This window comes from Amphiprion ocellaris, chromosome 1 (assembly GCF_022539595.1).
Source record: "Amphiprion ocellaris isolate individual 3 ecotype Okinawa chromosome 1, ASM2253959v1, whole genome shotgun sequence".
NCBI lineage: Eukaryota > Metazoa > Chordata > Actinopteri > Pomacentridae > Amphiprion > Amphiprion ocellaris.
In genome coordinates this window covers 31,955,149-31,976,947 of record NC_072766.1, presented here as the reverse complement: position 1 = coordinate 31,976,947, position 21,799 = coordinate 31,955,149, and the positions used below count along the sequence as shown (strand labels likewise).

Here is a 21,799-nt window from a genome sequence, read left to right as displayed (position 1 = left end):
TGACTAGACAAACCTTTACAACAGTTTGAAACTATGCTTTATGTCCTACAAAAGGAACGAGAAAAGCACTCAGAGAGCAAAGTACTCCATCAAGGTTGTTCATTCCCCTGTATGGTATTGCCAGAAATGCAGCATTTTTATTTTTAGAATTGCAGCATTTGTTTGTTATCGATGATCAGAAATCACAGCACCATAGAATATGACCATCTAATATAGATGTACACACAAACAAAATGACCTTGCACTGAGCACAGGTGTGTGTTATGCGTGTGTACCTTATGTAAGGATACCAAATTGCTTGACCTAAATATGTAGTGGGTGGTGGGAATTGATGGAACTCGGAAACAGCCCCACAATTTAATCAGTTGTTCCTTGTATGATTTCCCAACAGATATATCCCGATGAGTTCGCAGCGGGCGATTTGTAGTAGGATCGCAATCATGTGATCGTCAGCAGGCAGCTGATGTAGTGTTCACTTGTAGTCATAGTTACCGAGACGCCGTGCCACAATGATACAGAAATCTTTAACAAATCTGTGGATCCAGACTATAGGCCGTATCACTGCCAAAGTCTTATCACTTGGTCCTTATATCATTTCTGACCTTCGTGAAAATTTCATCCAAATCTGTTTGTCCATTTTTGAGTAATATTGCGAACATACAGACAAACAGATCACCACATAACTCCGCTGCGTTCCTTGGTCGAGTAAAAATAGACACATGGTTAGGAAACATTTCTATTGTAGTATCTCACCAAATACAGTTACTCAAATATATACCCATATATACCACTACTGAAGTCCTAAGACTGTATTATTAATCACGAAGACTAAAGATTTCACGTCTAAGAATCTATGCATTCGACACTGAATAAAAAAACAACTAAGTAAACATTTTAACTAGTCACAGTACATGAGAAGTACTAGGCAATATTTAATGCTGGTGTTGGCGCTAGTGACAGTGTTAATTATGTTAGTCCCATCTCAGCTGTCCAATCCTAGCAGCTGAGGGAACAGTTTTCAGTCAGTGTGATCATTGTGATTCAGTGTTCATCTCTCACACTTGATCAATTCTTCTAAATGCATTGTTTTTTAGCAGATGACCACATTATTATTGGCTCAATAAATTAAATATTTCAAGTTTAAAAAGTTGGGCTGCACAGTGGTGTAGTGGTTAGCACTTTCGCCTTGCAGCGAGAAGATCCCTGGTTCGCGTCCCGGCTTTCCCGGGATCTTTCTGCATGGAGTTTGCATGTTCTCCCTGTGCATGTGTGGGTTTTTTCCGGGTACTCCGGCTTCCTCCCACAGTCCAAAAATATGCTGAGGTTAATTGATCATTCTAAATTGCCCGTAGGTGTGAATGTGTGAGTGCTTGTTTGTCTATATATGTAGCCCTGCGACAGACTGGCGACCTGTCTAGGGTGTCCCCTGCCTTCACCTGAGTCAGCTGGGATAGACTCCAGCCCCCCCCCCCACGACCCTAATGAGGATTAAGCGGTGTATAGATAATGGATGGATGGATGGAAGTTTAAAAAGTTGTTTCCTTCCTTCAGTGATGCTCCTACTAGACCAGGGCATAGACCATAAAGTGATACATAGCAATTAAACTAAACCATCTCTTTAAAACACAGACTGAAAGAAATAATTGCAGAAATGTTTATAGAGGATAGTATGGTGGAAAGGATTTTTCTTTCTCATTTTAAAATATTTGTATCTTTCCATTAAAAACCCAGATTGTAAAACAGATAAATCCTTGTGGCCTTTAAATCCTAAATTTGCAAGGAGTCTTTGTCTGTTGCAGTGTGTATTCTGAACTGACTTGGCAGGGTCAGCAGGAATCTGAGCTGGTGGTGAACTGGAAGCGTTCGAACAACAACATGCAACCTATATTGTCATTACATGTAAGTTAACTTTAAATATTCAAGGACATATGACAAAGGACAAATGTAAAATGCATTCTGTCAAGCAATCACTTAAATAGAACCATACCAGGCTAAAGAAGTCATTGGGGGAAATAGCAACTAGACTTCAGATTAATTTTAAATAAAAATAGGATTTTTAATTTCATTTAGTTTATTATTCATTCATCTGTTGTGTGTGGCATTTATGTGACTGACACTCAACCGTGTTCTCTTTTATAATTTATAGATATACTATCTTTTTAATATATAGGCTTAATTTATATCAGCAAAGTCACAAATGAAATATTTCTGGGGAAGGAATTTTATTTCCTATCTCACAACTCTGTAAACTGGTTTTGCAGTGGGGGTTTTGGTGGCTCAGCTCTGGGCTCCACATGCTGCAATAATCCAGGGAGGGTTAGGATAAAGCCTGGCTTCGTCTCACTCTCTGCCTCCTCCCAGATCAGAAGAGATTAGGAAAGAGCTAAGGAGCTCTGGGGGAAGGCAGGGCTCAGAAACACTGAGACCGAAGAGAGGAGGGACACAGCAAGGCAGGTGGGCACTCCTGCAGGAGGAGAAAGCAGGAAAGTCAGTGGTGAGTTCACATGAGACGGCAGGGCTGAATTTACTGCTACAGATGAAAGAGAGTTTGGAGCCTGCTGTACAGTTCAAGGTGTGTAGATTAACTTTTTTTTTCTCTTTGCATTTATCAATGTCTGCTGTTGATGTTTCTTTTTTGTCTGTTTAATGTAAATCCAGTAGTCACAGATTCTAAAAATCTCTGAAGTTGAAAGGATTTTGAAAGTGGCTCTTGGTGATGTGAAGTTGGTGATGAGAGATCACACATCCTGCTGGTGGGTCAGTGAAATTGGTGTGCTTTGTGTGCTCTTGATGAAGATTCTTGCTATCGGGTGAAAACTTTAGTAGCTGGTGTGCTCATTTGTATTATGCTAGTGGAGTCAGCAATGCCAAAGGAATTTACAGTACAAAACTGAAGAGAAAAGCCTGAACATTTCCAAATCAGCTGGTGCATATTATAATGTGTTGCCATGTACTCTTTGGCACATACCAATAGCTATATTAATGTAACTAACTATAAGCTGTATTGATGATGCATTTATCACTATTGATTCTGTTCAAGGAGAAAACTGAATGTCTTGATATTACCTTCAGTCTTGTAAATGACCTGCGTTTGGTTGTCTGAATTCAGGGAATCTATGACCTTCTGCTTTGTGATGCTTTTGTGAACTTCAACTGTGTGATTTGTGCAAGTATTTGAATTTGCTTTGCTGAATATAACTGTTTGTCTGTATTCATATTGTGATATCTAATTTACAGTAGGTTTAAGCTGACTGTTCCTCTGTCTCTGTTTCAGCAAACCATGCCCAGCTGATGCCGGATGCCAGAAACAGTAACTGACATTGGGACTATGTGTTAAGGACTGGCTCTTGAATTCTTAACTACTTGGAGCCCGCTGATATTCTTCTTCGGCTGTTAGTGGAAGTTGTTTTGGCAATGGGGAGGAAGAAGATTCAGATCACCCGGATTGTAGATGAGAGGAACCGACAGGTCAGTGTCTTCTCCTTCTCCTGTCTCCTTACATTTAATCTTACAATCAATTATGTGTTGTTTGCTCTCTGAACAGAAATCTCTAAGTAAGAACCTTCTACGCTCAAAGACTGGTGAACTGTCCCTTATCCCTGGTGCTACTCTGAAAAGAAAACAGTGTGTTTTTGTCTTGGAAATCAACATCTAGTTGAAGTTTTGGAATTATTTTTGTTCAGTTTTCACGATAGCTCATGTGTTGGTGTGTGGGATTGTTGGGATAACCTGCGATTGTTGTGTTTATTTTTTACATACACTACCGTTCAAAAGTTTGGGGTCACTTAGAAATGTCCTTATTTTTGAAAGAAAAGCATTTTTTTTATGAAGATAACATTAAATGAATCAGAAATACAGTCTAGACATTGTTAATGTGGTAAATGACTATTCTAGCTGGAAACGGCTGATTTTTAATGGAATATCTCCATAGGAGTACAGAGGAACATTTCCAGCAACCATCACTCCTGTGTTCTAATGCTACATTGTGTTAGCTAATGGTGTTGAAAGGCTAATTGATGATAAGAAAACCTATGTGCAGTTATGTTAGCACGTGAATAAAAGTGTGAATTTTCATGGAACTATATCTATCTATCTATCTATCTATCTATCTATCTATCTATCTATATACATATACATATATGTGTGTGTGTGTGTGTGTGTGTGTGTGTGTGTGTGTGTGTGTGTGTGTGTGTGTGTGTGTGTGTGTGTGTGTGTGTGTATGTGTGTATATGTATAGTCAAGTGGTCAAGTGCTGACAGGTTCATAAATAAGGATCCCTCAAGGAACCTTTAGCAAATCTCCTTTGCTTTCAGTCTAAGGAGCCTCTAAAGGTTTCTCTAAGTCATTTCACTTTGGAGAGTTCAGTGGTCACAGCTGGTGGCGAGGGCAGTAATTTGGGGTTAGCTGGGTCCGGAGAGCACCCTGTCATTAGCAGGGTGGGTCAGTGTTAGGGACACACAGTGGCCTTCTCTCCTCACCGTCTCCTTACGCAGCCACACTGCTACCCACTGGAATCCCTCGCTGTCTGTCTCCTCTATATATATCACCCCCAACAGCACAACAAATACCAGCCTGTCTGGAAGTAAGTTGCAGGCTCTGGAAATAGGGATGTGGCTGGAAAATAAATATCTGGGATGATGTTTATATTTGATGTTTGGTTGTCTTGGCCAAAGCATTTTTAGATAGACACTACTTTAGTTGTCTGGTGTGCACTATCACAGCAGTCTGCCGTATATTTAGGTTCTTGTACTCTATTTTGGGTAGCTGACTTGTGTTCTTGTTTTATCTGTCAAGCACATCAAGCGTTATTAGCAGTTTTTCCTCTTTTTTATTTTGTCACACATACAGATTGTATAGCACCGATATTACTGTAGTGAGAGATACAGTAGCAACACAGCAACTATTAGCCTCCACATATTCTAAAAGAAGAACAGTGTAGTTCTTTGTCATGTCTTCCCACAGAATTCTATTTGCAAATCATACTTGACAAATGTTGGATAAATCTTCAATCTAATTTAAGAAATAACATTAAAAGCAAAACAAAAACAAACAAATATTAACTGCCCTAGCATCATAATGAGAACTGTGGTGTCCATTTTACCACTGTCATTAATTGTAGTTATGTAATAAGTTTTCAATATTTTTTAATGATTGTCTTCAATGTTTCTGGAATTAGTGCCATTGTTCAGCTTGGTTGAACTTGAACTTGGCTTGTTGGTTATGTTTGCATCCCAACTGGAACATTGGGGAGTTTGGCTAAGGCCACATTGCTCCTCAGACATTTTGAAAATAAATTAAATTGTACTGGAGACAGATGACATTAAATCACTTCTTCTGGGACAAAATGTTAATGTTAAAATATATATATAAAGGAAAGGGCACTTTTATGACTATATAATTCAATTCAGTTCAATTAAATTTTATTTGGGTTGAGAGGGACAGAAGAGGTAGAGAGGTACAGGTAGAGAGGTAGATAAGGGGAGGGATGGGAGAAGAGGGGGATGGGGAACAAGGAACATATAACACACAGATGGATACATGTATGATAAGCTAGATGATACGTACAAAGTACAAGCTAACATTGAAATTGATTCATAGTTTACTGTTATGGTGTACGGCTCTGGCCTTAAAAATACTACATATATAGCTGGTAGTAAAATTCAAGCAGTGTGTAGATGAGCATATCAAATATAGTGAGGGTGATGCAGAGTCGACTGGTGGAAATGGGCAGCTGGAAGCAGTGGGCTGGAGGAAGGTCAGCAGCAGAATCCCACAGTGGACATGATGGAGACTAAGCCAGTTGGTGGGACAGCAACTGCAGATCTGAAGCATCCAGCTCTGGGACCAGGGACACTTGGAGAAAGGACACAGGGAGAAACAAATATATACAGTCCTGTACAAAAGTTTTTATACACTTGTAAAGACCTCACATATCATATCACGGCATTCTTGAGTTCCCAGTGCTTCCTAGAATTCCTCGTTTTCTATGATGAAATCATTGAAACACTTGTACCTTTGTCAGAAAAGATTTATTACTGGTCTTCTGGAAGTATGACAGAATCTGCTGGGTGAAAATTATACACACAACAATGCTAATATTTAGTTAAATATCCCTTGGCCATTTTCACCTCAATTTGGCACTGTTAGTAGCCATCCACAAGCTTCTGGTTGTATCTTTGACCACTTAGTTTGACAGAACTGGTACAGTTAAACTAAATGTTTTGGCTTCTGACATAATGGTCTCTTCAGCGTAGTCCTCAGGTTATTGATGTGGTTTGGATAGACCAGTCTAAAACCTTCATTCTAGCCTGATTAGGTATTTCTTTACCACTTCTGATGTGTTTTTGGGGTCATTGTCTTGTCAGAACACCCAACTACGTCCAAGATCCAATGTTCTGGTTGATGGTTTTAGGACGATTCTTTAATTATTCCATTTACTTTGTGTAAATCACCCATTCCACTTGCAGCAAAACAGCTCTAGAGCATAATACTACACCCACCATGCTTAACAGTAGGTATGGTGTTTTTGGTGTTAAAGGCCTCATTTTCTTTCCTCCAAACATTTTTTCTGGTCACTGTGGCTAGCATAGCTCAAGTTATTTTTCCATTTGACATGCAGAACCTTCCTCTAGAAGGCCTTTTCTTTGGCCAAGTGATCATCACCAAACTTCAGTTGAGCTTTAAAGTGCTGCTTCTGAAGATAGAGTTTGATTTTTGCACAGCCTCTCAGCCCATAGTTATGTAAAGCATGATGACTAACTGTAGACACTGACACCTGTAGTCGAGCAGCTTCTTATTTTTTGCAGACCTGCTTTTTGGGGATTCTCGGTTGATGCTTGTCCATCCTGACCAATTGTCTCTCAGCAAATAATAGTTTGCATTTTCTTCCTGATCGTTGGAGTGACACAACTGTGCCATGCACTATATACTTAAAAACATTTGATGATTTTGGTATCTAAAGCTTTAAAATAACTGAGTGACTTTCCTTGCTTTTCCAAGCCAATGATTTGGTTCTTCAGATCTGAGTCTCATGAGTGTATCAAATGGGCCCTATTTAAATTTGTTTAGAGGAGTTAGCAGCTATAGTCAATCATAATCACTCACAAGAAGATAGGAGGTCATTCCACTAAGAACAGTTGATGAACACAACTTTCTACATCAATATGTATGTTATATATATTCACATGCATTTTACTGATTAAATAATAGAAAATTAAGAGTTCTAGGAGTCATTGGAAACTCAAGACTGTCGTAATATACATAGTCTTTGCAAGTGCATGTAAACTTTTGTTCGGTGTTTAAATGATTTGTTAACAGCTCATGTCTTTCTGGCTCTCTATACTATAAAAAAGAAAAAGCCACAATGCTGTCATGCATATATAATAAAACTCTACAGTTGATGGCTTTTAGTCAGAGAGTAAAAGCCTTCAAGTGAGTTTGAAAAGGGAGGGCAGCTATAAGTCACTAGGTTCCAGACATTTTATCTACCATAAAAACACGACAGTTTTCTTTGGAAGGCACTGTTTTATACTCCGTGTGTTTTCACCAAAAGTTAGCTTTTAATAAAATAAGAAAAAAACTAAATTACAATCATTAACCTTCCAATAAAATTTTAGAAACCTCAAGTGCTGTTTAATACAGCATACAGAACTCTCTTAGAAATATGACTGAAGAGCAACTGCTTTATCAGTGTTTACAGAGCAGCCAAACAAATGCACATTGTTGTAATAGCCTTTATCTAACATGGGTTTCTATTTGTTGTTCCATGACTTTGTTAAATCACAAATGAAAGAAAACTAATTGTCTTGTATGTGCATTCTTGCTGTAAGCCCTAACCTCAGTGACAACCTCAATGTTTTATGTGTCCTTCACGATGGAACCACCTGTGTTTCAACTGAATGCTTTTCTTGTGAAGCAGCAGCAGTAGGTTAGCATGAGCAGAAACTAGAGAGAACATGCTGTAGATCGTCCAGTGAATCCCTCAAAACCTCTGAGGGAATGGTGGACCCTGCTACCATAAATGAATATTGTAGAATGACGGACTGCAAAATACACTGACTATTGCAGACATTTCAGCAATGACACAGTCACTGTGACAATTGAAGATGTTGTTAGTATTTTTCTTTAGCCAAAGATACATGACAGTTATCTCATCCCACAGAAGCTGTTCATCTTATAGGTAATCTAAAAACCTAAAAATCACTGAAAATAGTCACTGGACAACAAGGATATATCAGTTTTTAGACTCATTTTTGTCAAACTTGGACTAAGCATAATTTCTTGTTTGGTCATGATGGACTTTTGGTTGAGGGGATGTTCCAGTGACCAATGAATAACCAGTAAAAATAGTGAAGTGCAATAGAATGTAAAGAGTAGTACAATGCCAGGGTATATAGAGGTTTTTAATTTTTCTTAATTTCAAAAGCATGCAAGAGCAAGAAGAGCAGGAAAGTATGGGATATGAGTGGATGTTTTTTAAGAGATTAATGGAATGCAACCACGGGTCGCTGAAATGCCCGTAAACCCTCACCTAATCAGGTTTATAGGATAATTTAAAATTCCCCACATTGAATTGCTAAATTTGGCAGAACACCAACTTGAAACAAGAAATACTAAGCCTTTTGAATAGTTTATATGTCTGCTTAGATTGCAAATTACTGTGGTCCATGTCAGTGTTCAGAATTTGTAGGACTAGACTGCTTGAATAATTGAGACTCTTAACCATTGTCACTCACTGCTGATGTGATGCTTTGAGCAAAGACCTGAACTTTACTGCTCCAGTAAAACTGTTCAGCTGCCAGCAATAGAAGACTGAGTTACAGAGCCAACTGTATAGGCAAAAAGCAAGAGCCCCATAAAATACACTTGATACTTTGAACATTTTAAACTGCAAGAGTCTAAGAAAGATCCTAGATATGAGATATGAGTCAGGATCCCAGAAGCTATGATTGAAGGAAGACATACACAGATAAGAGGTGATTCACTGCAAGGAGTGAACTACATACCAAAAAAGTCTTGAGAGTGTATGATCCATGTGTGGCTTGTGGGTTGTGTGTGGGTTTATTGAGAGCTGTAAGGGGTCCACGCCAAGCAATACATTTTAGCTTTATGGTTTAAAGGAACATGGACGGGCCAAGGATGACTGTTATCATTTTTGGTACCGTAGTACAATATCACAGTATATGCTTGGGGTGTTTTTGAGCTGTATTTCTCCAGGAAAGGTTTATGCACAGCCCCTCCCTTACTGATTATTATTAAGGCTTGTCACCTTGACTGTTATCATTAGGAGAGGAGAAAATATTACTCAGTAGCTTTCCCAACCCACATTTCCTATCCACTCAAACAGTAATATTCCAGCAAATTCACATGCAATCGCCACCCTCTTTTGGGAATTCAGATCTGACACAGAGTCTCACGGGACGTGTGGAATTTCAAACCCAAAGTGAGATCACCAGAGGAGTCGGAAGGCAGGTCTAAACAGAATTTATTGTTCAAAATAATAATGAAATTAACAACGACCAGTACTTACTAGCTGGAACAGGAAGAGTCAGGCTCAAGAGAGCGGCAGCCGGGTGGGCTCACGCCGGCCAATTGGGGCAGTCCTGGGGTGAAAGGTCCACGCCCTCTCTCTAATGGGGTGGCAGGGGTCCACGTCCTTCCTCCGAAGGACGGCTGGGGGAAAACAGGCTGCTCCCGCAGGCTGCAGGGTCTTCGCCGAACTTTGCACGTCCCGGTGTCTCTCACGACTACGGCAGTCCAAACCCACATCCCGTGCCGTGTGAAGTCGGTCTTTATAGCAGCTGATTGTAAGAGCTGCAGGTGTGAGGCTCTCGCAGCTGCACCTAATCCACCTGATCAGCAGCTGCAGAGAGCCTCAAAGATAAGGCCCATAACACAGAGAGACCATCACCACTCCTCACTGTCTCCTTCCTGTGTGATACACATTTTCATCTTCTCTTTTCTTTCAAGACTATAGACGTCTGTTAGTCACTGTGTATGTGTCAGTGGCTCATTCTGCCACTGAGTTCATTAGCCCATTATCATGTTTTGGTTTTTTGGGGGGGTGAGGGCACCTAAATGCCTGAAAGAAATTATTTATGCCATTACAAATTTGTGATTTGCACCACACTTTGATGGTGCACACCATATCCTTTAAGTTAGAGGCTACAAAAGAATGCACACTGGATTATGTGTCTTGCTGCCATTAGATTGACTACTTAGATTGCATTGACTAAAAGGAGAATAATTTTTAAAAATCTGGTCATGAATGATAAAAAAATATCTTAATTGTACTGTAATCAGGTCTTATCAAGTTTCATTCTGTTTCCAGCGGTATAATTTGTACCACTGATACACAGACATGAGTTTTCAACGGTCTAATCAGTGACCGCAGATGAACTTTAAATATATTCAGTGTACACATAATAATGTGAAACACTTGATGGTTGGTTCAGACTTTGGCTCTGAGCAAACACTGACATGCACAGTATGATGTGCGTAGATTCTAACTCGTAACAGCCAGTCTCTTGTTGCGGAAAAATCGTTTAATGTTTGGTTCTGTTTTCCAGGTGACTTTCATGAAGAGGAAGTTCGGTCTGATGAAGAAGGCCTATGAGTTGAGTGTTCTGTGTGACTGTGAAATTGCCCTCATAATTTTCAATGGCTCCAACAAGCTGTTTCAGTATGCTAGCACCGACATGGACAAAGTCCTGCTGAAATACACCGAGTACAACGAACCCCACGAGAGCAGAACCAACTCTGACATCGTAGAGGTACGTGGTCAAAATTTTTTCGTAATCTCTAACTCATGTCAGTTCTTCTGTTGTCTTTTGAGAACTTTGACCTGACCTGGTACCCAGTATAGGCCTTTTATGTGACAAATGTTAGTAGAAAAAAAACTGTTGACACCTGTTATGCTGTTGCACTCAGTTGTTGTGACTGCGTCATGCAAATATACATCACATGCAACTGCTCATTTTGCATGAACATTCGTGCTAGCACAGATATGCTATTTCAGCGCTTTTGTAATTTGATAGTGCAGACACATGCATTCATGCCAAGGGGATAGCGTTTTTTGCATGGACAGACGCTTTTAGCATCCATTTAGAGGATTAGAGAAGGAAATGATTGCAGTTGTGTTTTAGAGAGATTAATTCCTAGAAAGCATAACACCAGAGGTTCCGGTAGAACTCTTTCAGCTGTTGCATCTTTTAATGTTGTCTTGTTTTTTTATAACTGGAAATCGAAATTACATCTTAAAATACATTAAATGTGTCTTTGTCACTCAATGGAACACAAATGCTTAACTGGATGGACTACACACAATGCAAAACACATCCCAAAGCAACGAGTGGCCCACAGGCATGTTGTAATACATAACATTACACAGTCTGGACATTCAGTGGCAGCTGATAATAAATCATTTACTTGTTCTTCTTTTAAACACCGAGTGACTGAAATATTTGTTAAAATATGGATGGATCAATCTATTATCTTTGACAAAAAATCCTTGGTCTTCCTCAGAATGTGGCTAGAACTTGTTTTGTGTTATAATGATAGCATGTTTACAACCGTGTACTGGACACTACAACCTAAATTGTCTTCACTTCTCCTGCAGTCACTGAGCGGAAACACAACACAAACTGAACTTGAAGAAAGCAGAAACGTATTGTTGCTCAATGTAAATTTGTTTTGAAGGCTATCTTTAGTAACTGCCAGCTGCCCCACTGTCTATTGTATAACTGCAGTGATACAATAGATAGTGGGGCAGTGGTTATATCAAAGTAAGCAGCTAATAAAAGTTGACTTTCCGTTAAATTATTTGGTATGGCTCAGTTTATTGTAGTGTATTTTCTTTGTTCCTTAGGCTTACTGTGGTGTTCTTTGTTCTTTACAGCGACACACACACAGGGCAAACTCCATGTTCTGCATTGGATGTAAGGATTCATTTAACTGTGTGTTTATTATAGAGGTTGGATTTTATAGTGGTGTTGTACTGAGCTGCATTATAAGAAAAAATGTTTTCTAATGCTTTTCACTCCTTTCCAAACGTGAGAGGGGAAGAATATTAGAAACACAATTTAGTGCAAAATGTGACCTGTGTCAACAGGAACAGAAGAATATAATTTTTCTATTGGTGTGTGGTAGCTATGTTGTCTTGGATTATATTATGTAGTATAGATTTTTTTAGAACAGTGGCCAGATATGCTACTGGTTATTTTTTGCAATTTCTATATAATGCATTATTTATCAAAAATATATAACCCTAGAGTCATTCAAAGATTGCAGGTCTAAGCCTCAGATCTTCACTATCCCTAGAGACATTCCTGGTATTTAATGTTTTCCATGTTTTTGTTGTTGTTGTTGTTGGTGTTTTTGTTGTTGTTATCAGTTAGAAATTACAAAGTAAATGTTTTAAGTTTAAAACTTAATCAGTTGTTCTTTTCAATGTCTAAATTTTCCACAGTTTTTAGTTTTGTAGTTGATCGAAACACAGCAAGTAGAAACATAAGAAATAGTAAGTATCTAACGAAACAGGTTTGTCCTCTAAATCTGTGAGACTACAATAACAGCATTAACACACACCAGCCTTGGCAGGCCTTCTGGAGACATGGTTTCAGCGATAAGATCCAGCCATCTACCCTTTCTGTGGAGTCCTACATCATTGTGGTGATGCTGACAGTGTTGTGTCACAGTCCCTGAGCAGCACTGTCCTGTTTTCACAGCACGTACTCACTGCCACTGCCATTAAAAATGAATGGTCATCGTGACTCACGTTCTAGCTGTTTATGTAAGCTTCTAATGTGTGTTTACTTTTCTGAGAGCCTGAATTTACGACTTCTACTCTCTCTCCCAAATACACACAAATACACATTGCACCAAACATTCAGCTGTAAAGGAAACTAAAGTTCCCAAACTAACTGTTTATTTTCAAAGTGCCTGTTTCCCCTTCCTGAAAAAGAGTGGAGCTCCAGTGCTCATATTTGTTTCCGGAGAATCCAGCCATGTTTTTTCCATCTGTCTTCTGTCCTTACTTGGTGTCCATGGTCTTAGCAGTGTCACAAACTTTTATTCTTCCCAAGTAAATTTCACATTCTTTCTCAAGGGCAGCTTTTGTCACAGGACTAAAAAAGGGAACTAAAGCCTGAAGCCAGTATAATGTTAGGGATAAACAGGAACATGCCTGGGAATCTGTAAAGCCTGTCTAAACATTATAACTGTTGAATGCTGAATTCATCCATTTAGATGTAGTGATAACAGTGGTAGAGATTATTCATATGCATCATTATTATTGGCCATAATGATTCTAAAGATTATATTCATGTGTGCTCTCCTGCTGTTAACCACAAGCAGACACCTGTGTAAGCACGACAAGCCATTAGTTAGGCTTGATTTGCCTGCTTTAGGCCTTTATTTGTTTATTCCCGCAAATGTCACGCAGACAGGCAATCTGTTTCAATCAAAGCCTGAAAACTGAGAGGTTGGTCTTTTACATACCGGTCAGTCCATTTGCAACATTTAAGAATGAAATTTGATTATGTGAAGAGTGCAAACCCATGGGCTGCAACAGATGTCCCATGTTGGGAGGGGTTGGTGAAAACCTTTGGATATAATATCATTGTTTAATGGAAAATTTTTTGCTGATCACTCTCTCTTAAACATGCTAATAACTCACAAGTTTCTTTGTCGCAGACTGAATGTCTGCTGCTCTCAGCATGCTGTATCTATTTATTGTGTTTGGTAAGTTAAACATCTTTTTTTAAGTTAAATTTTTTTTTGAGGACCTAACAACTACAATGATGCTGCAGTTGTTGCTCTCTTATCATTTTCAAAGAATTGCTGATTCATTGTCAGACATCATATTTGTGGGAATCTTATCCATGGCATCAACTGGGGTGTTTTCTGCGAGCCAGTTATGTTCGGTGATGCCCTCAAGTTTTAACAAAAGCCAGTACTGTTATTTAAGACAAAACAATGTTGCAAAAATATACAAAACAGTCAATTTTTTTTTTTTGTTGGCATTAACCTCTTTCGAGTTACACAGTGGCTTGGTGGTTTGCACTTTGGCCTAGAAGATCCCCAGTTTGTGTGTCGGCCTGGGCCTGGATTCTTTCTACATGGAGTTTGCATGTTCTCCTTGTGCATGCATGGGTTTTCTCCGGTTTCTCCCACAGTCCAAAAACATGCTGAGGTTAATTGTTAACTCTAAATTGTTCGTAGGTATGAACATGAGTGTGCTTGTTTGTTTCTGTATGTAGTCCTGTGATAGACTGCTGACCTGTCCAGGGTGTCCCTGTCTTCACCCTAAGTCAGCTGGGATAGACTCCAGCCCCACTGCGACCCTAGTGAGGATTAAGTGATGTATAGATAATGGATGGATGGATTAGCATCTTTCCTGCAGTGTCCTGGCACCTAAAATAAAAGGCAGTTAATATATAGGTTAGGTGCAATACATATGTGAAAAAAACATTAACCTGAAAAAGCAGTGTAATGTAACTTTCAAGTGTTTAAAACAAACAGTGCTGCATTAAAGCTCACTCATCCAGTTTCCTTGTTAAGACTTTGAAGTGTCCTTGTCTTATTGTCGGTACCACTAAAAAGCTTCAGATTTAGCTGTGTGTGTTGGTCTGCGTTATGCCTGTCTCTCTTGCTTAGCATCCTGTTCATGCTGATGTTGTGAAAAGAACGTGGAGATTTTAGTTATCAGGTATAGCTCAATGAAACTCACAGAGGCTGCTGCACACAGCATCCTAACACACACGCAGCTCTATATGTTGACAGGCTGGTTTGACAGCAGCACCCAGTTCACGTTATTAGCTACTGCTACATTAGCCTAAACGAGCTAACGTTAGCCTGTGTGAACACTGAAGAGCATTTTCATAATGGATGCGGTTATCACAAACAGTAACATTTCAGATATGAACATTCTGAATACATGCTGTTATTATAAATTAACAAATTCTCTCAGCTTGATTTCTGTGTACAAATCTGGATATTTGTCTTTGAGGAGCTAGCAGTGACACTGTTTGCATTCTGACTTTTGGCCATCTATAATTAGGCCCTGATCAAACACAAAATATTTCCATACATAGCCTTGTGAGGTGTTTTTTCTGCACAGTTCCAGCAGACCTGTTGCTCCACCTGCACTTGACAACATTGACACTCTGCAGAAATCACTATCTCCATCAACCTACTGATGACATAAACAGGGTCATTTTGGATGTTTGTTACCATTAAAAACGAGCACTACCACATTATCAGAATTTTTCTGATAAAGTGAAGTATCTGAAGTATACTGAAGTATCACGTCTCGTGCCATTCATAATTAGCCGTCCACTATTAGAATTTTTAATGGATAGTTTACCATTTAGGGATATAAGCCCATTTGTTTGCTCCTTGTGACCAAGAGGAAAAGATTGATAGCACGCTGATTTTCCTACCACAGTTGCCGAGGAATAGTCAGGCTCATAACCCCCTGTTAAACTACATGGTGTTTTTGTACTCAGATTTTTACAGAGGCTAACAGATAGGCTAGCTGTTTCCACCTGTGTCCCCCCGTTCTCTATTTGAACTTGTGCCAAGCTAAGCTAAGTGGCTGCTTGATGTTGCTTCATATCTACCATAGACATACAATAGTGGAATTGATCTTCTGAGCTATCTCTTGGCAAGAAAGCAAATGTCAAACTATCCCTCACAGTTGTCCCTCAACATTCAGCACTTGTGAGTACCAGTTGTACTCTGAAGCTTGCTTTCCATTTAAAATACAAAGTTATGAAGTGATACCCACTGGTTCCACCTAACCTAGACCTGTCTTTCGTTGTTCCTGTTATTTCAGTTCAGCTAGCATTGGCAGTCTCTCTCATGGGTCCAGTTGTGGTGATGGGACATGACCAGTGCTAGAACTCACATCAATTAGTCCTGTAGCCACAGCACTACACACAATACATCATGACTGGAACAATGACACTGACCTGCATATAGTCACAGAATTAATCAGTGACAGTTAATATTGGTTAACAGTGTTAAAACTGAAGCAATATCATGACATGTTTTTAGTGCTTCTGACATACAGGTTTGCAAGTTACCAATACTGATGTTATAAGTTGGAACCTATTCTTTTGAAATACACTACAGATTTATTTCCGTATTGGGGTAATAGTAATGTCAACATGAAATTGTGGTGGAAACTCTGAGATTTTTATTTTTTTTAATGATGAGCTGCCAGCTACAACAGCTACAAAGTCCTCACTGGTCAACTACTCTCTTTGACAGATTACTTTTGTCACCATAATTAAGACAGGTTTGTGTCCAGCAGAGTTGAGTTTCAACAACAACACAGCAGCTGTCCAAGATATGCAGCGTAGTCGTGCCAGCATGCAGAACCCAGAAACCAATGAAAACCATAACAGAAGGAGAAAACTACAGTACAATGAAACTTGACACTGTGTCAAACAGCAAAGCAGCTGAATTGGTTTAGTTTTGTATGATCGGATGCTTCATACAGAACATGTGTAGAAAGCGTGTGTGCTCCCCTCTTTGAAAGTGTGAGAGTTTTGGCAGAGATGTGTCGGATCACATCTCAAGCAGTCGTGTGCCTGGCCTGTTCTTGGCCAATAGGGCAATCACCCGACTTTAAAACACTCGCTCCAGGGAAAGAAGGGGCCCTATTTTATCTTTGATGCAGCCCCAACAGCAACATGTTAAGATGCTTAGCAGTGCAGCTCGTGCCTCATGATGGCCATGATCCAGATGCCTTTGGAGAGCCGCTAAAGCAAACTTTGACATTTGAGATGATAAGGAGACACACACTCTCAGATCCTCTACAGACACTTTAAGATAGCCCTCTGTGCCGAGACATGGTGTAGTGGTTTAAACCAGCATCTGTGGAGACACTTATATCCCTGTGGATGTTGGCCAAAATCCCACTGGACCTTTCTATCTTGTGTTTACTCTGTCTGTCTCTGCCTTCATGCGGTCCACTGTCAATTCTGTAAAGAAAACAACATTGTCAACCTATATCATAGGAACTGGGACTTTACGGATGAACTTTAAACCTTCCTTAAGATGGTAGGAACATATGATGACACTGGGGTGATTGCATGATTTGTAACAGCTGTTCTCTTAAAAAAAAACAGCTTTCCTTTTGTTGTAAAGTCAAGCAGAGTTCACACCTGAATCAGAGAAACATTGTATACTAACAAACTCCCAATGCTGAGCAACTGAAAACTTCCCATCTGCCACAGTTTGACTTACATCTCCTCATGTTACTAACAGTGATTGCAGAGTCATTATGCTCTGAATATCATTGCTGGAATGTTGCATTTCTGGAGTTGTGTATATTTTGGCCAAGTACTTGGCAGGCCAAAAGTATGTATACCAACTGCAGGTTTGCAGGTTGAAGTCCGTTCATCAGACAGTTGTGTGATCATTTGATCCAAATTAGCAGCCAAGCTGAGGCTCTGTGCCTGAGTTTATTTTCTCATGGCAGACATTAGATTGTAGCCCATGAAAGCAGAGGTTAATACTTTAACATCATTGTTGGGCTTCTTGTATACACAGACACATTCCAGTGTCATTTTATGACGATGTCACAGTGTAAGGTTATGTATCACAACACTTCCCCATCAGCAATCTTGTTGTCATAAAACAGATATGTGATACTGCACTGGTTTACCGGCGCAAGCACAAGATCTTAGCTCTTCCTATCCGTTGCAAGAAATAAGCAATGAATGTTACAGTCTAATTTGTATATTGAACTAACAGACTCTTGTGTGTGGATAAACTTGTCACTGGCATTTGTCGTTGGCTGAACAGAATACACAGTATGATTCTTCCAGAGGGCTATATTTATTTTATTAAGTTTCCTGCACAGTGGCTTGGTTGTTAGCGCTTTCGCCTTGAAGCTAGAAGATCCCCGGTTTGTGTCCCGGCCTTCCCACAATCTTTCTGCATGGCGTTTGCATGTTCTCCCTCTGCATGCATAGGTTTTCTTTGGGTTCTCTGGCTTCCTCCCACAGTCCAAAAACATGCTGAGGTTAATTAGTAACTCTAAATTGTCTGTAGGTGTAAATGTGAGTGTGATTGTTCATCTCTATGTGTAGCCCTGTGATAGACTGGTGACCTGTCTAGGGTGTCCCCTGCCTTTACCCTGAGTCAGCTGGGATAGACTCCAGCCTCCTGCAATAATGAGGATTAAGTGGTGTATAGATAATGAATGGATGGATAGATTCCTTCAGACAATCACTGATGATGGAACTAAACTTGTTGCAAGAGTTATGCAAATTTGGGTGCATTTTGTGTTGTCTTTTTTTCTTTACTGTGTGTGTCAGAGTGTTTGTGGCAGCCATGTTATCTATAATTGACAGAATTTGAAATCACTGATGGATAATGTGTTTGCCACTAGTCATTTTGACTAATAGCAAGTAATTGCTTGTGTAATTCACATAATGTATCATAATTAGACAAAGTGGAATAATTATCAAAGGGTTCAACAAAAACACAGGGTGACGGAATTAGGTACAGCTTAAATTAAACAGTACAAAAACAAAAAAAAACGTGTGCCCTTTGTAATGTTAAACTGTACAGCTTAGAGTTTACTAGAGTGTTGAGTAACCATTCAACTGAATAGGAACTGAGCGTGCGACGTCTTAAGTGGTCACCAGTTGTGACGGTAGTGTTTCCAGCCTGTGGTGAAAATAGACTTGCGAGTGTGCGTGTAAAGCTTCGAGTAACTACGATTGTCTGGGAATGCAGAGGACATGTGGTGGACAGACAGTCAGCTGGCTCGCCTGTTGATCTGTCAGTCTGTCCTTTTCACGCTATGACATGCAATGTACCGTAATGAATAGCAGGGATAAGGGGATGAATACCAGAGAAATTACCTCATCTTCCAGGCTTGCATGATGTTGGTATGATTTGATTTTTTTTGCAATGATTCCTCTACCAAAGTCCAGGTGCTGTAAATTAACATCCATCAATTCATCCGTCCGTATTCTAAACCAATTATCTAAACCTAATCTTTCTAAAGTAACTGATGGCGCCAGTTCCATGCTTGGCATCATTGTATTTACAGTGGGAATAATATATTGCTTTTGATACAATCCAGGACACATGTTGAATCTACATATTTGAAATGTGCCATCATACAGGTTTTTTTTGACCACTCAAGTCTAATGTAGAGTTTCAGTGTTTTTAAGCTCATTGCTTTGATGCTAAGGACCGAAACTTTACTATTTTGCAAACTTTTGTATCACTTTCACCAATCTCATTTCACCTCATTCCACAGCAGACAGTATTTGCTGAACTTCACTAATTTCTCTAAACTTGTGAACTTTTTACCTTCTTAAGAACTTATCATTGGTTATTACAAAGCAAATTATGTCTATGAGAAAAATAACCTCAAATTGCAAATGATTAAAAACTAAACATGTAGTATACCTTGTGTTGTTTAAGCAGGGTCTCGTCTTATCAAATGATCAACATGTCAAAGTTCTGATGAGATGTAAAACCTTTTTCATAATTCCAGAGTGTTGCAACCGGAGTTAGAAATTAATAAACCATTAGCAGAATATTTATTTAGAACTGTTATAATAAAAAATGACAAATTCATTGTGGTTTGAGGTTCCAATTAAATCTAGATTTTATCGTGAAAACAGTTTTCTGTTGTTTATTAATATCACGCATTTCAGTTCCACATCCTCTTTTCATGTATGTGAACATACATTTTTATTATAATAACAATAATGTTGTAATAGTATTGATGTAATGTATTTTTTTTCCTTTTTGGATGGATGATGTTTACATTGGCTCCTGGCCTTTAAACTAAGCTTAACCAAAATGCAGTTCTAAACTGAGATTTTTTCTATCCTTAAAGCTGCGTTTCTTTACCATTACTGCTTTATCTGCAGTGCTGGAGATATTTGTCTTAGCTGTACTGCCAACCGTAATGTCATCTTCTACAGACTGAGGAGTTTGCACTAATGAATCATATTTGACGGCTTACTCTCAATGGTGTTCAGTGATACATTAACAGCCACTCTTAGCCTTCTATTTCCCTGTCTATCCACCCTGCGCCTCAATAAACACCCAACCAAACCCAAAGTTGTTCCAGGCACGCTAATATAATATGTGCTTACTCTAGTTCATTGTGTTTAAAAGACTGGTGTGAATACAGATGAGGAAATCTGCTATGTGGAACAGTGTCTCTGGATGAAGGCTGCCCTTAACGTTTGGTCTACACACTGCTTCAGAGCTCATTAAGTCAAACAAATTGAACAGGAACTCAAGAAACTGTAGGCAAATGATGTCTGGTTAATGCATGAACTCAGGTATGATGCTACTATACATGTAAAATGATGAAGCTTTTTTTTTATTTGTACATTATACTTCTGTGAGGAGGCAATAATTGTGTTTCATAGTAATGCAGAGTATCACATCAGTGACCTCTAGAAAATGATCATGAATGTGTTTCAGTTTCTTGTTTAAGCTAACTTGATAATGTAAACTTAAACTTACTGAAACATACACTATTGTTCAAAAGTTTGGGGTCACGTAGAAATGTCCTTATTTTTGAAAGAAAAGCAATTTTTTTCAATGAAGATGACATTAAATTAATCAGACCATTCTAGCTGGAAACAATTGATTTTTAATGGAATATCCACATAGGGGTACAGAAGCCCATTTCCAGCAACCACCACTCCTGTGTTCTAATGCTACATTGTGTTAGCTAATGGTGTTGAAAGGCTAATTGATGATTAGAAAATCCTTGTGCAATTATGTTAGCACATGAATAAAAGTGTGAGTTTTCATGGACAACATGAAATTGTTTCCATGACCTCAAACTTTTGAACAGTAGTGTATATTAATTGTATGTCACATGTTTTGCAGATTAAGTCTCATTCTTTCTACAGTAGTACAGTTAACTAAGATTAAGATTTATTTCTTATGTATATGCAGGCTGAGTATGTTGATGTATTTAACCAACCATGTATTGGTGGTTAAAAGGTGATGGAAAAATTTCTTTTTATGCAGGTATTTGACCTGATGATGCTAGACTCATTGCCTTTACTGAACATGGACCGATGGTAACATTTTCCAGTCAGTCGGTCCAGTACTTTGGTTCACACAAAAATATATCAACAATGAACTGGCTTTGGTGATCCCACGGTTGTTATGTAGCACCACAGAAGGTCAGCCTTTTCCTGTACCCAGTGAAATATCTCTATTTCTGTTTGGTGGATTAGCAATAAAGGCTTAGTTTGTGTACCACCATTTGCTTAAAATTTGTTGTTTTGAGTTAAATGTCTCCACAGACAACTCATTGCTGAGATGTTTTCGTGTGAACCAAAGTACTGGACCGACTGACTGGCAGATAATGCCATTCCTAGAATGATGATGCTAGACTCATTGCCATATAAGGTTTTTCCTGGTTCAGAATGGGTATTTAGAGAAGTAAAGGCAATGAGTCTAGGACCATCATATCAAATACCTGCATACCAAGCAATTTTTCCATCACTCTTTCACCACCAATACATGGTTGGTTAAGTAGTGGACCAGCTGGCTGACAGTTATTACCATTCCTAGAATCATACCAAAATTGTGGTCTAAAAGTAATCAATTTAAACAACAGTCTGTACAGTGGACAATCCTCAGAGCTCTAAAGTCAGTCAGTCGCATGGAAAGAGCCGCTTTCACATCTTGTCTGAGAAGTCCATGGAAATGTTGCTCCAAAAGTAAAGCAAAACAATGGGAGCAACTTAACACCATCAGCTGTTTAGAATTCTGTTGCAAAGTGACTAAC

General features: G+C 39.0%; 1 protein-coding gene across 6 annotated transcripts in view; it reads left to right on the top strand.

The window, feature by feature from the left end:
• Window positions 1-21,799, top strand: part of LOC111563330 (myocyte-specific enhancer factor 2A-like) — a 67,679-nt gene that overhangs the window by 22,761 nt on the left and 23,119 nt on the right. For 4 of the 6 annotated variants that reach the window (XM_023262366.3, XM_055012636.1, XM_023262365.3 and 1 more), the window contains 2 exons: window positions 3,275-3,468; window positions 10,569-10,772. In XM_023262366.3, coding sequence (XP_023118134.2) covers window positions 3,415-3,468; window positions 10,569-10,772 — 258 coding nt within the window. In that variant the 5' untranslated portion in view covers window positions 3,275-3,414. Of the gene's footprint in view, window positions 1-2,335; window positions 2,573-3,274; window positions 3,469-10,568; window positions 10,773-21,799 lie in introns of those variants that run through there. The other 2 variants (XM_055012633.1, XM_055012626.1) reach the window with 2 other exon arrangements.